The 12,850-nt window shown below is 46.0% G+C and overlaps 1 protein-coding gene across 5 annotated transcripts in view; it reads right to left on the bottom strand.

The window, feature by feature from the left end:
• The window catches only part of myo7ba (myosin VIIBa), a 148,379-nt gene that overhangs the window by 118,833 nt on the left and 16,696 nt on the right, over positions 1 to 12,850 (bottom strand). For 4 of the 5 annotated variants that reach the window (XM_045687978.1, XM_045687977.1, XM_045687979.1 and 1 more), the window contains exons 16-31: positions 10,920 to 11,063; positions 9,333 to 9,491; positions 9,053 to 9,148; positions 7,647 to 7,741; positions 7,385 to 7,469; positions 6,993 to 7,211; positions 6,415 to 6,624; positions 5,864 to 6,082; positions 5,277 to 5,456; positions 4,983 to 5,114; positions 4,568 to 4,738; positions 4,119 to 4,279; positions 3,464 to 3,590; positions 2,372 to 2,491; positions 747 to 920; positions 159 to 386 (exon numbers count right to left, since the gene is read on the bottom strand). In XM_045687978.1, coding sequence (XP_045543934.1) covers positions 159 to 386; positions 747 to 920; positions 2,372 to 2,491; positions 3,464 to 3,590; positions 4,119 to 4,279; positions 4,568 to 4,738; positions 4,983 to 5,114; positions 5,277 to 5,456; positions 5,864 to 6,082; positions 6,415 to 6,624; positions 6,993 to 7,211; positions 7,385 to 7,469; positions 7,647 to 7,741; positions 9,053 to 9,148; positions 9,333 to 9,491; positions 10,920 to 11,063 — 2,520 coding nt within the window. The remainder of the gene's footprint in view (positions 1 to 158; positions 387 to 746; positions 921 to 2,371; positions 2,492 to 3,463; positions 3,591 to 4,118; positions 4,280 to 4,567; positions 4,739 to 4,982; positions 5,115 to 5,276; positions 5,457 to 5,863; positions 6,083 to 6,414; positions 6,625 to 6,992; positions 7,212 to 7,384; positions 7,470 to 7,646; positions 7,742 to 9,052; positions 9,149 to 9,332; positions 9,492 to 10,919; positions 11,064 to 12,850) is intronic. The other variant, XM_045687976.1, reaches the window with a different exon arrangement.

Raw genomic sequence — 12,850 nt, 5'->3', positions numbered from 1 at the left:
TTCAAGACTTGACTGTGTAGGGTAAAGTTGCCCTAGATGCTAATCTTGGGTCAGTTCTGAATTTTCCCCACTAATTGTGAGAGTTAGGATTAGGGGTAGGGAAAGCTGTTCCGAGATCTGTAACTGGGGGAAAACTTAAGGCCAGAGCATTACATCACCTTGTCACACTTGTACTCTCCGTAGCGTAGTCCCCTGATGATCTGTCTGTAGATGAGATCTGTGCTGACGGAGTCCTCTTTACAGTCATGCCACGGGGTGAAGATCTCCTTTCTGTAGTAGAGTCTCCACGGGGCATGCTGCTCCTGCCCACCCTTCCGTTTCACTTCCTGTTCGCACTGGGAGATGGCGTCCATCACGTGCTCCCTTCCGCTGCCCAGCGACCACACCTGGAGAGGGTGGGACCAGACAGACACCTCATTGACATTACACTAAACACATAGCAACACTAAGAACCCTGTCACATTGGTCCACCAGACAGTTGCTCAATTCCAAATCGACCCCCAGTCTCTTGTCCCTAGACGCTCCTTTAGATTGGAAGAGGTTAGCAATATGGCCAAAATGTAATCCAACCTATCAGAAGGCAAAGGTGAAGCCGTGCCATATCGCTTACACTTTCGGATGTACAGGAGTGCCTAGGGGTCGAATTCAGGGTGTCTCAAATACTTTTCTGGAAGTAGAGGTCAGAGTAAAACAGGACGGGGGGTGGGGGGGGGGGCATGAATCCTACTGATAATATTACTGCTTACCTTTTCATAGAGAGCCACGTAAAGAGAGAACCCGAAGGTGTCTTTGAGGGAGACCTTCTCAGAGAGTAACTGGCAGATCTCCTTGGAGGTGGAGGAGGAGTCTACAGGCAGGCTGATGGTACGACCGTCCATCAGGGTCACAGACACCGCAATGGGCTTCTTAGACTTGGTCGCCTGTCAGTCACCACAAACACAGGTTAGAGGTCAAAGGTTGGAGAAGAGAAGAACTACAAAATAACTACAGACGGACGACAAAATAACTACAGAAGAACCAGAGAAGAACTAAAAAAGGTTAATAAAAAAATGGGATCGTTAAGAAACAAATCCCTAACTGAAACGCTTTTTTGTTTATTTATTTATTCATTCCTCTACAAAATTCAAATCACAGTGAAGTTATCACCAAACTACCGCTAACAGGTCCCGATCACCAAACTACCGCTAACAGGTCCCATGATCACCAAACTACCGCTAACAGGTCCCATGATCACCAAACTACCGCTAACAGGTTCCATGATCACCAAACTACCGCTAACAGGTCCCATGATCACCAAACTACCGCTAACAGGTCCCATGATCACCAAACTACCGCTAACAGGCCCCGATCACCAAACTACCGCTAACAGGCCCCGATCACCAAACTACCGCTAACAGGTCCCGATCACCAAACTACCACTAACAGGTCCCGATCACCAAACTACCACTAACAGGTCCCATGATCACCAAACTATCACTAACAGGTCCCATGATCACCAAACTACCGCTAACAGGTCCCATGATCACCAAACTACCGCTAACAGGCCCCGATCACCAAACTTCCGCTAACAGGCCCCGATCACCAAACTACCGCTAACAGGTCCCATGATCACCAAACTACCACTAACAGGCCCCGATCACCAAACTACCACTAACAGGTCCCATGATCACCAAACTACCACTAACAGGTCCCATGATCACCAAACTACCACTAACAGGTCCCATGATCACCAAACTACCACTAACAGGTCCCATGATCACCAAACTACCACTAACAGGTCCCATGATCACCAAGCTACCACTAACAGGCCCCGATCACCAAACTACCACTAACAGGTCCCGATCACCAAACTACCACTAACAGGTCCCATGGTCACCAAACTACCACTAACAGGCCCCGATCACCAAACTACCACTAACAGGTCCCATGGTCACCAAACTACCACTAACAGGTCCCGATCACCAAATGATTGCACAGTTGATATGCAACTATTGTCAATGGTGGAGGATGTCTGCTTCAATGCCCTGATGGCATATCTAGAACCAGACTACAAGATGTTGAAAAACCGTGACGACCCCGGCCAGAGAAAGTGTACAAAGAACGAGCTCTCCGACGTCGTACGTCTATGAACACGCTGTCATAAATCACTGCAACGAGTCATCACATTGATGAGAAGTGGGACAGGAAGTCCTACGTACTGACCACTGAGAACATGTAGGAGAGGCACACAGCAGAGAACCCTAAAACGGCATTAAATAGCATTGTCGCTGATTGGGTTGGGGACAGCAGTAAGTAGGTTATCATTTCAATGTATTAACGCTAAAATAAACGGCTGTTTAAACGTCAAGTGATATCCCTAGTTCCCTCTCACCTCTAGTTCCAGCCAGCTCGGAGGCTCTCCTCTAACCCCATTGGCTACGGTGCGTCTCAGTCTCTTGGCACAGTAGGGGGCGTAGCCCATCGGGCCGAAGCGGATAAAGCTCTGGAGGAACTGTAGGAAGGGAGAGAGAGAGAGATCAGTCAATGTAGGATCTTATTCATCTAGACTATATCATGCATGGGTCCATTCAGAGTTGTGATAAGCGTGGGCCCATTCAGAGTTGTGATAAGCGTGGGCCCATTCAGAGTTGTGATAAGCGTGGGCCCATTCAGAGTTGTGATAAGCGTGGGTCCATTCAGAGTTGTGATAAGCGTGGGAAACTCAGACTTTGCGTAAATCATTCACTAACCTGGTTTCCATCCAACCTTTTTAAGCGAGTAAATTACAAATTGGATAAAAACAAGATGTCACGACGTGCCTAATGGAAACAGCAAATTTGTCTGTAAACTTTCCAACCAAATGTTTACAAAACAAAACGCGCTAGACAAGGTAAGATATGTCTGTGTCGGTAAAACTAGTAATGCGAGAAGTGGCGGTGGAAACGGCTTTATGCGGAAATATTGATATAATAACCATCATATCGACGTAAACTTGTGAGTTATATATTGAGTGGTCCTCCCACTACGACTTGGGAAAGCATGCAGTTTATTAGGCTACAGATTAAATAAGTTATGATGAACTTCACAGGGTGGCGAAACTGCACGGTGACGAGCTTCATGCTCCTTTCCAATTAATATCCAGGGTCTTATTCTGGAGAAACGATGATCGATGCTTGGCTTCCGTTTGACTAATGCAACCAATCTCACTTTTTTTTGTCCATCATAATCTCATAATTTAGGCTAGCCTACCCGCACTGAATATCTGCAAGGTGTTGGCTAGAACGCAGTGCCAAGACAAGAGTGGGCACATTCGCTATATAATGAAATGTTTCTTGTGACAAATTCATCAGTAGATTCTGAAAATGCGATGGAAACCCACTTAACTTGTATTTTATTTACGTAATTTAACCGTAAAAGTTATTTTTCTGTGCACTACGTCATCACGCACAGTCTTTTATCTGCGAGGACAGGAGGGAGGACCTACCTTGATGAAGCGTTCAGTGGGGGGGAAGATCCCCAGACAGATGGACAGAAGGATCCAACCTCGGTAGAAACTGCTGCGGTTCCCGTTCTCCTGCAGCTGCTTACAGATCTGACAATAGATCTCATCTCTACATGGAGAAAACAGAGGAACAGAGGGAGGGCAAAGAGAGAGGGAGATGAAACAGAGGGCAAAGAGAGAGGGAGAGGCAAGAGAGAGGGAGAGGCAAGAGAGAGGGAGAGGCAAGAGAGAGGCAAGAGAGAGGCAAGAGAGAGGGAGAGGAAAGAGAGAGGGAGAGGCAAGAGAGGGAGAGGAAAGAGAGAGGGAGAGGCAAGAGAGAAGGAGAGGATAGAGAGAGGGAGAGGATAGAGAGAGGCAAGAGAGGGAGAGGAAAGAGAGGGAGCGGATAGAGAGAGGCAAGAGAGGGAGAGGAAAGAGAGAGGGAGAGGCAAGAGAGAGGGAGAGGCAAGAGAGAAGGAGAGGATAGAGAGAGGCAAGAGAGAGGGAGAGGCAAGAGAGAAGGAGAGGATAGAGAGAGGCAAGAGAGAGGGAGAGGCAAGAGAGAGGGAGAGGCAAGAGAGAGGGAGATGATAGAGAGAGGGAGAGGATAGAGAGAGGGAGAGGAAAGAGAGGGCAAAGAGCAGCCAGAGCCACACACCTGAGGTCTCTTCTGACGATGGCGTAAGCCACGATGACGTGCAGCTTTTCCAGAGCAGTCATTGGTCGGTCGAGGGTGGGTCCCCCTCCTACCAGTATCTCGTCCTCCTCACTGATGGTCTGCACAGTGGGCGGCTTGGAAACCTCTTCTCCTTCCTCTGACTGGGGGACACAACACCATACACATCATAAAGATGACTCTATTGTTGCAGGCCGCCTCTCTGACCTCGAGGCTACCAGGCTGTCGCCCCCATTTTAATGTTGGTCTAGATATTGTGGTCACTGTTGTGGTTTTACTGGGCCTCTTGATCTGTGGAGCCTGGGCTCAGTCCTCAGTTTTAGTCCTAAATGGCACCCTATTCCCTATATAGTGCCCTACTTTTGACAAGGGCCCAATAGTGCACTATATAGGGAACCGGGTGCCATTTCAGACCCAGTCCTCAGTCTCACCTCCTCCTGGATGATAGAGGGTTTCCTCATGCCCCTAGAGGGAGAGGCTGGGACCTCTTCGGGGATGGAAGACGTCTTTCTACCCCCACTCAGCATGTTGGTGAACGTAGAACCCTTCCTGGCTCGGGGTGTTGCGTCTACAGCCGAGGAACCCTTCCGGTTCAGTATCACCTGAGGACCACAAGGGAAGTAAACGTTCAGGCTTTATTGGGGTGGTTTCCCGGACACAGATTAAGCTTAGTCCTGGTGTAAAAAAAAAGGGCCATTCCTTTCAGCCAATCAGCGTGCCAAAAATGGACGTTTGGACTGTGGGCCCTCCAGGTCAGAGGTTATAGTTGTAAACAGATGAAGAAGTTTATCAGTGTGTGTGTTAATGTTGGTGTGGTGAGCTAGAGAATAAAGCTCTGGAAATCACCTCGTCTGGCTTGGCAGACGCCTTGCGGTTCCGGGACAGCAGGTCTGTAAAGGTGGAACCCTTCCTCCCTTTAGGAGCAGGTTCCTCTGGTACTGTGGAGACCTTCCGGTTTTTCTGGTTCCTCAGAACCCTCTATAAAATACATTAATTCATTAAGCCTATACTGGAGACATGGTCAAAGGAGAACATTCACTGAAACTGTTGAGAAAAAGAGACGAAAAATAAAATGAAAATGCCGTCCCATCATTCTGCTGTTTTTCCTGTCCTACTTGAGCTAATCCCAGTGATACCCACCTGATCCAGGCCCACCATGTGGCTCAGCCTCCTGTCCTGTCTCAAGACTAGGTCCTGATCCAGGGAGCTGTTAGTCATGTTTGACCCCCTGAGGCCCCTGGCCCCCTGGCCCTGCACCAGCTTGGGCTCCGGCAGGTCCCCCATGAACCTCAGGATGATCCACCAGACTGTAATTGAGGCCTGCGGACAGAGAGAGACAACAACACAATGATGGATTGAGAATTTTTTTTTCTTCTGTGAACAATTTTGTATTTAAATTTTTTTATTTAATGTTCATAAAACAGATGATCGCGGTCAAATAAGGAAGGAGTTAAAGTAAGTGAAACGTACGGTATTTACTGTTATTAAACAATGATTCTTTTAAGAAACATTGAAAGCTGGGTTTAGGAAAGCCTCCGAAAGACTGAGTTCAGAAAACTTTTTGAATTTCACAACAATGAAGGACACTGTGACGGCACCGACAGTTTATTCAATGTACCGGTCACTTCGACAAGGCAAATTCTGTGCCAAGATGGGGGTTTCTATTGGGTGAGTTTTGCTAAAATTCTCTCATCATATTTTTTTTTTTTTTTTTAAATGGGATTTACCACAACATCTCCTTCGTCTTCGTGGTAGAGTAGTGGCTGTCTGAGCCTCTGGCGGATGTGTGTTGGCGTGGCGGCGCCCTGGAAGTACATGGAGGCAAACTTGGAGAAGGAATACTCATCCAGGTCGTCGTAGTCCTCCTCGGGGATGTCCTCTACCATGGGCAGGTCGTCCAGATCCACCTCCTCTGGTCTGGTCCGCTCTCCCTGCTTCTCCAGGTCCTGAAGAAGAAGAAACAGAGATCATGGATATTGTAACTGTGATGTCTCGTGAAACCTCGACTAAAACAGAATGTGGTTTAACAAGACTATGGGACTGTAGAATGGTATTACAAGGGTTGGAAGCATCATCAAAGGGGGGATGGACCACAGAGTAAAACAATCTAGAGGGTGCACTTGGGGACAAAAGACTGCGATAACAATGCAACATTTAAAAGCAGCACCTCTAGTTTTCTAAATCTGTAGGTTGGACTCATCAACACCTTCAGGGATGCTGCAATACCAGTATTTTACCACAATGCATCTTACTAGAATCTATTACAGAGGTCCTTAACCTTGAATCCAACAGGAGCTTGTCCCTCCTGCCCTCCCACCATATTGGGCAGGAACCCAAAGATGTCGTCCACCATTTCCTGTGCTGTGATTGATTCTGATTGGGTGCTGGCCTCCTTCTCTTTCTTCTGCCGGAGCACCTGGTCTAAACGTCTTTGCCTCTCCAGGGCTGCCAACTCTTCCTCACGACGCTCCTTAGCTGACAGGAACATCTAGGATGAACGGGAGTTCAGGAACACAGTCAATAACTGATTAACGAGTCAGTCAGATTTAATTATTGGTTGACTGAATCAGTCAATCAAGTTTCTCCTCACGATGCTGATCAGAAATAAATCAAAACAGTCAGTCAATCAGTCAACCAAGCTATTAAGCAATACATCTATCAAATGTATTTATAAAGCCCTTTTACAACAACAGTTGTCGCAAAGTGTTTTACAGTAACCCTGCCTAGACCCCCAAAGAGCAAGAACATATCTAACAGATATGACTACATTTATTATCAAGAAAGACATATATTTACTACTGTACAGTGAACATGTCGTCTTGAAAAGGTGAGGGTGGAAGAGACTGCTTATCTTACGTCTCTCTTCATCTTCTTCACATGTTTCCTGGCCAGCATTCCCCTGGAGTTAGCCTGCAAGAGGATCACCGCTTGTCTCTTCCTCTGCCACTCCTTCCTGGCCAGGTAACCCCGTGTCTGTGCCTGCAGCCGGACCGCAGCAACCCTCTTCTGCTGGTAGTGGTGCTGAAGCTGGCGGGCTCGGACCTTCGCCTGCAGACGAGCAAAACCCAGCTGGACCTGGAGGAGAGAAGGCCATAAACATGTTGTCTGTTTTATTCTAACAGGTTTGGCATATGTTTTCCTGTTAAACGTTCTTAACAGTCTTGTAATATGTTTTCGGTATGTTTATGTTCGTCATTATATATATTCTTTGATCTCTAAATGGAATACGTTAACAGCCAGTAACTCACCACTCTGTAGAGCTTTCTGCCTTTGTAGCCTCTCCAGTGTTTCTGAATGACCAGTGCAGAGGACTTCTGTTTCAGGAACTGTCTCCTGCAGAGTGACATATAGAAGACAAAGACATCTCAATGGACTGTTACATCACATGACTACAATAGCCTAACATCCACAACGGCACCCCTATTCCCTATATAATGCATTACTTTTGACCAGGGGTCATATGGGTCTATGTAGAGACAGTATATTCAGCTGCTTGGCCCTATATCATACCGATGTTTGTAGCCTCGCAGGACCCTCTGTATCAGAAGGGCTTTCTCATTCAACTCGTTCATTCTCTCCAGCTCCAGCATAGTGTCATGGAAGTCCTGAGAGGAATGGAAAGCTCAATCAATCAATCCATCCATCCATCCATCCATCCATCCAACCGTCCTACCATCCTACCGTTCCATCCATCGTTCAACCCTACCGTTCAATCCTACCGTTCCATCCATCGTTCCATCCATCGTTCCATCCATCGTTCCATCCATCGTTCAATCCATCGTTCAATCCATCGTTCAATCCATCCATCGTTCAATCCGTTCAATCCATCCATCCATCCATCGTTCAATCCATCCATCCATCCATCGTTCAATCCATCCATCCATCCATCGTTCAATCCATCCATCCATCCATCGTTCAATCCATCCATCCATCCATCGTTCAACCCATCCATCCATCCATCGTTCAATCCATCCATCCATCCATCGTTCAACCCATCCATCCATCCATCCATCGTTCAACCCATCCATCCATCCATCCATCTATCCATCGTTCAACCCATCCATCCATCCATCCATCCATCGTTCAACCCATCCATCCATCCATCCATCGTTCAACCCATCCATCCATCCATCCATCGTTCAACCCATCCATCCATCGTTCAAGCCATCCATCCATCGTTCAAGCCATCCATCCACCGTTCAAGCCATCCATCCACCGTTCAAGCCATCCATCCACCGTTCAAGCCATCCATCCACCGTTCAAGCCATCCATCCACCGTTCAAGCCATCCATCCACCGTTCAAGCCATCCATCCACCGTTCAAGCCATCCATCCACCGTTCAAGCCATCCGTTCAAGCCATCCGTTCAAACGATCCATCCATCGTTCAATCCATCCATCCATCCATCCATCGTTCAATCCATCCATCCATCCATCCATCCATCGTTCAATCCATCCATCCATCCATCGTTCAATCCATCCATCCATCCATCGTTCAATCCATCCATCCATCCATCCTTCAATCCATCCATCCATCCTTCAATCCATCCATCCATCCTTCAATCCATCCATCCATCCATCGTTCAATCCATCCATCCATCCATCGTTCAATCCATCCATCCATCCATCGTTCAATCCATCCATCCATCCATCGTTCAATCCATCCATCCATCCATCGTTCAATCCATCCATCCATCCATCGTTCAATCCATCCATCCATCCATCGTTCAATCCATCCATCCATCGTTCAATCCATCCATCCATCGTTCAATCCATCCATCCATCGTTCAATCCATCCATCGTTCAAGCCATCCATCCATCCATCCAATCAACCACTCCTTCATTCTTTAAACCTGGAACCTGGACAACCATGCTGTTTACAGTTATCTGTGAGAGGTCAGCATAAATTGATTGGTACCTTCAGAAATATCTTTGTCTTGCCGGTCTTCCAGTCACCATCTTGTCCAGCAAGAACGGTCTCACAGATAAATTCAGCGCATTTCTGTGGAGATTCCTGGGAGAAAAAAAATATACATTTTCTTTACATGCCATGCTATGAAGATGACTGGTGATCATATTTAAACAACAAACATGGTTTCTGTGATTGAGCCACAAGATGGAGCAAAGTTGCAGTGACGCAATGAACAACAACAACAACAACAACAACAAATAACAACAACAACAACATTTCTTCTCACCACTTTGGGGTCACAGAGGCTGCTTTTGAGAAGCACGCGGTATCGCTCCAGGAACTCATCGAAGGTGTATCGGATGGGATAGCCAGCCTTCCTGATCCTAATGGTCTCCATCATCCCAGAGTAGCGCAGCTGACGCATACACAGATCCCTGTCAAACAGCTAAAACAGGGAAGCAAACACAGGATCCCTGTCAAACAGCTAAAACAGGGAAGCATACACAGATCCCTGTCAAACAGCTAAAACAGGGAAGCATACACAGATCCCTGTCAAACAGCTAAAACAGGGAAGCATACACAGGATCCCTGTCACACAGCTAAAACAGGGAAGCAAACACAGGATCCCTGTCAAACAGCTAAAACAGGGAAGCATACACAGATCCCTGTCAAACAGCTAAAACAGGGAAGCATCCAGTCCATCTTTAGGCCAGTGGGATGGTCTCATAGGAGAAACAGTTTGAGATAAAAATAGATGTTAAAGTAACTATACATTTTTTCCAGATTTCTATCAAATATGACCACTATTTAATTACAATATGAGTGAAATATGGTAATTGAGTATGTTCAAAGGCAGCTTTTCTGTGTTGGAACGGTGTGGGCGTTTACCCCAGCAACGGAACGGTGTGGGCGTTTACCCCAGCAACAGAACAGTGTGGGCGTATACCCCAGCAACAGAACGATGTGGGCGTATACCCCAACAACAGAACAGTGTGGGCGTATACCCCAACAACAGAACGGTGTGGGCGTATACCCCAACAACAGAACGGTGTGGGCGTATACCCCAACAACAGAACGGTGTGGGCGTATACCCCAACAACAGAACGGTGTGGGCGTATACCCCAACAACAGAACGGTGTGGGCGTATACCCCAACAACAGAACGGTGTGGGCGTATACCCCAACAACAGAACGGTGTGGGCGTATACCCCAACAACAGAACGGTGTGGGCGTATACCCCAACAACAGAACGGTGTGGGCGTACCCCAACAACAGAACGGTGTGGGCGTATACCCCAACAACAGAACGGTGTGGGCGTATACCCCAACAACAGAACGGTGTGGGCGTACCCCAACAACAGAACGGTGTGGGCGTACCCCAACAACAGAACGGTGTGGGCGTACCCCAACAACAGAACGGTGTGGGCGTACCCCAACAACAGAACGGTGTGGGCGTACCCCAACAACAGAACGGTGTGGGCGTATAATGGTCATTAAAAATATTCATGCGAGTAGACCGTTGATTGGCCAGCTCAGCCAATGAGCCAACATGACATCATGTTCGATGATGAAATAGGAAACATTTCTGAAAACAGTCTGTTTGAGATACAAGTTTGAGGTGGGGATTTAGGAGTCTTTTATTCTCCAATTTATGCTTTGGCCACAAATACGAGTATAGGATGAGTCGACAACATTATTTGGGTATGAGTTAAGGGAATATGAACTTTTAAAAAGTGTGATTTTTTTGTATTTTTTTACTGGACAGTTACTATGAGTGACAGACATTTCAAAACATCTGTCGTAGTTTATTTAGGTGACTGTATTAAAACCATAGAAGTACATATTATCCCTAATTGAATAGGACTTGTGACATACCATAGGCTTCTTGAAGTCGTTGGGTTTGATGCAGCGTATGAAGTAGGGCTGGCACACTGTCAGGGTCTTCATCAGGGCATCTAGGGACTGCCGGAACTGGCCACTCAACGTAGGAGCACGCTTCTTAGTATCAACCGTTTGCTGCTGTGGAGAAAGAAAGAGAGTGAAATATATCAAGACAGAAATCTATATACAGTATTCAGAATATACAGTACCAGTCAAAATGTTTGGACACACCTACTCATTCCAGGGTTTTTCTTTATTTTTACTATTTTCTACATTGTAGAATAATAGTGAAGACATAAAAACTTTGAAATAACACATATGGAATCATGTAGTAACCCAAAAAAAGTGTTAAACAAATCAAAATATATTTTATATTAAACACCCTTTGACTTGATGACAGCTTTGCACACTCTTGGCATTCTCTCAACCAGCTCCATGAGGTAGTCACCTGGAATGCATTTCAGTTAACAGGTGTGCCTTGGTAAAAGTTCATTTGTGGAATTTCTTTCCTTCTTAATGCGTTTGAGCCAATCAGTTGTGTTGTGACAAGGTAGGGGTGGTATACAGAAGACAGCCCTATTTGGTAAAAGACCAAGTCCATATTATGGCAAGAACAGCTCAAATAAGCATAGAGAAACGACAGTCCATCAATACTTCAAGAAATGAAGGTCAGTCAATACGGAACATTTCAAGAACTTTTGAAGTTTCTTCAAGTGCAGTCGCAAAAAACATCAAGAGCTATGATAAAACTGGACTGCCACAGGAAAGGAAGACCCAGAGTTACCTCTGCTGCAAAGGATAAGATCATTAGAGTTAACTAACTGCACCTCAGATTGCAGCCCAAATAAATTCTTCACTGAGTTCAAGTAAAAGACACATCTCAACATCAGCTGTTTAGAGAAGACTGCATGAATCAGGCCTTCATGGTCCAATTGCTGCAAAGAAACCACTACTAAAGGACACCAATAAGAAGAAAAGATTTGCTTGGGCCAAGAAACACGAGCAATGGACATCAGACCAGTGGAAATCTGTCCTTTGTCTGATGAGTCTACATTTGAGATTTTTGGTTCCAACTGCCGTCTCTTTGTGAGACGCAGAGTAGGTGAATGGATGATCTCCGCATGTGTGGTTCCCACCGTGAAGCATGGAGGAGGAGGTGTGATGGTGTGGGGGTGCTTTGCTGGTGACACTGTCTGTAATTTATTTAGAATTTAAGGCACACTTAACCAGCATGGCTACTACAGCATTCTGCAGTGATACGCCATCCCATCTGGTTTGAGCTTATGACCCAACACACGTCCAGGCTGAGTAAGGGCTATTTGCCCAATTACGAGAGTGATGGAATGCTGCTTCAGATGACCTCAACCTCAACCCAGTTGAGATGGTTTGGGATGAGTTGGACAGCAGAGTGAAGGAAAAGCAGCCAACAAGTGCTCAGCATATGTGGGAATTCCTTCAAGACTGTTGGAAAGCATTCCAGGTGAAGCTGGTTGAGAGAATGCCATGAGTGTCTAAAGCTGTCATCAAGGCAAAGGGTGGCTACTTTGAAGAATCTAAAATATATTATTATTTGTTTAGCACTTTTTTGGTTACTACGAGAGAGAGAGAGAGAGATAAACAGAGAGACAGCAACAGAGAGACAGAGACCGAGAGAGAGAGTGTGTGTATTCTTATGCTACTGTATCGGAGTGACTCTAAAATGTAGCTATTTTAAAGCACATTTCCTGCAATTCTACATGTTTTACCATGAGGCTGAGATATATATATTCTTTACAGTTTTAAAGCTAGTTTCCTGCAACTCTACACATTTTGTGATGGGACTGAGAGAAAATATGCAGTTTAAAAGCACATTTCCTGCAATTCTACACATTTTGTCATGGGCTGAGGGAAAATATGCAATTTAAAAGCAAATTTCCTGCAATTCT

This window comes from Salmo salar, chromosome ssa10 (genome assembly GCF_905237065.1).
Source record: "Salmo salar chromosome ssa10, Ssal_v3.1, whole genome shotgun sequence".
Taxonomy (NCBI): domain Eukaryota; kingdom Metazoa; phylum Chordata; class Actinopteri; order Salmoniformes; family Salmonidae; genus Salmo; species Salmo salar.
Note: the sequence above shows the minus strand (reverse complement) of the source record. Positions and strands in the feature narration are given on the sequence as shown.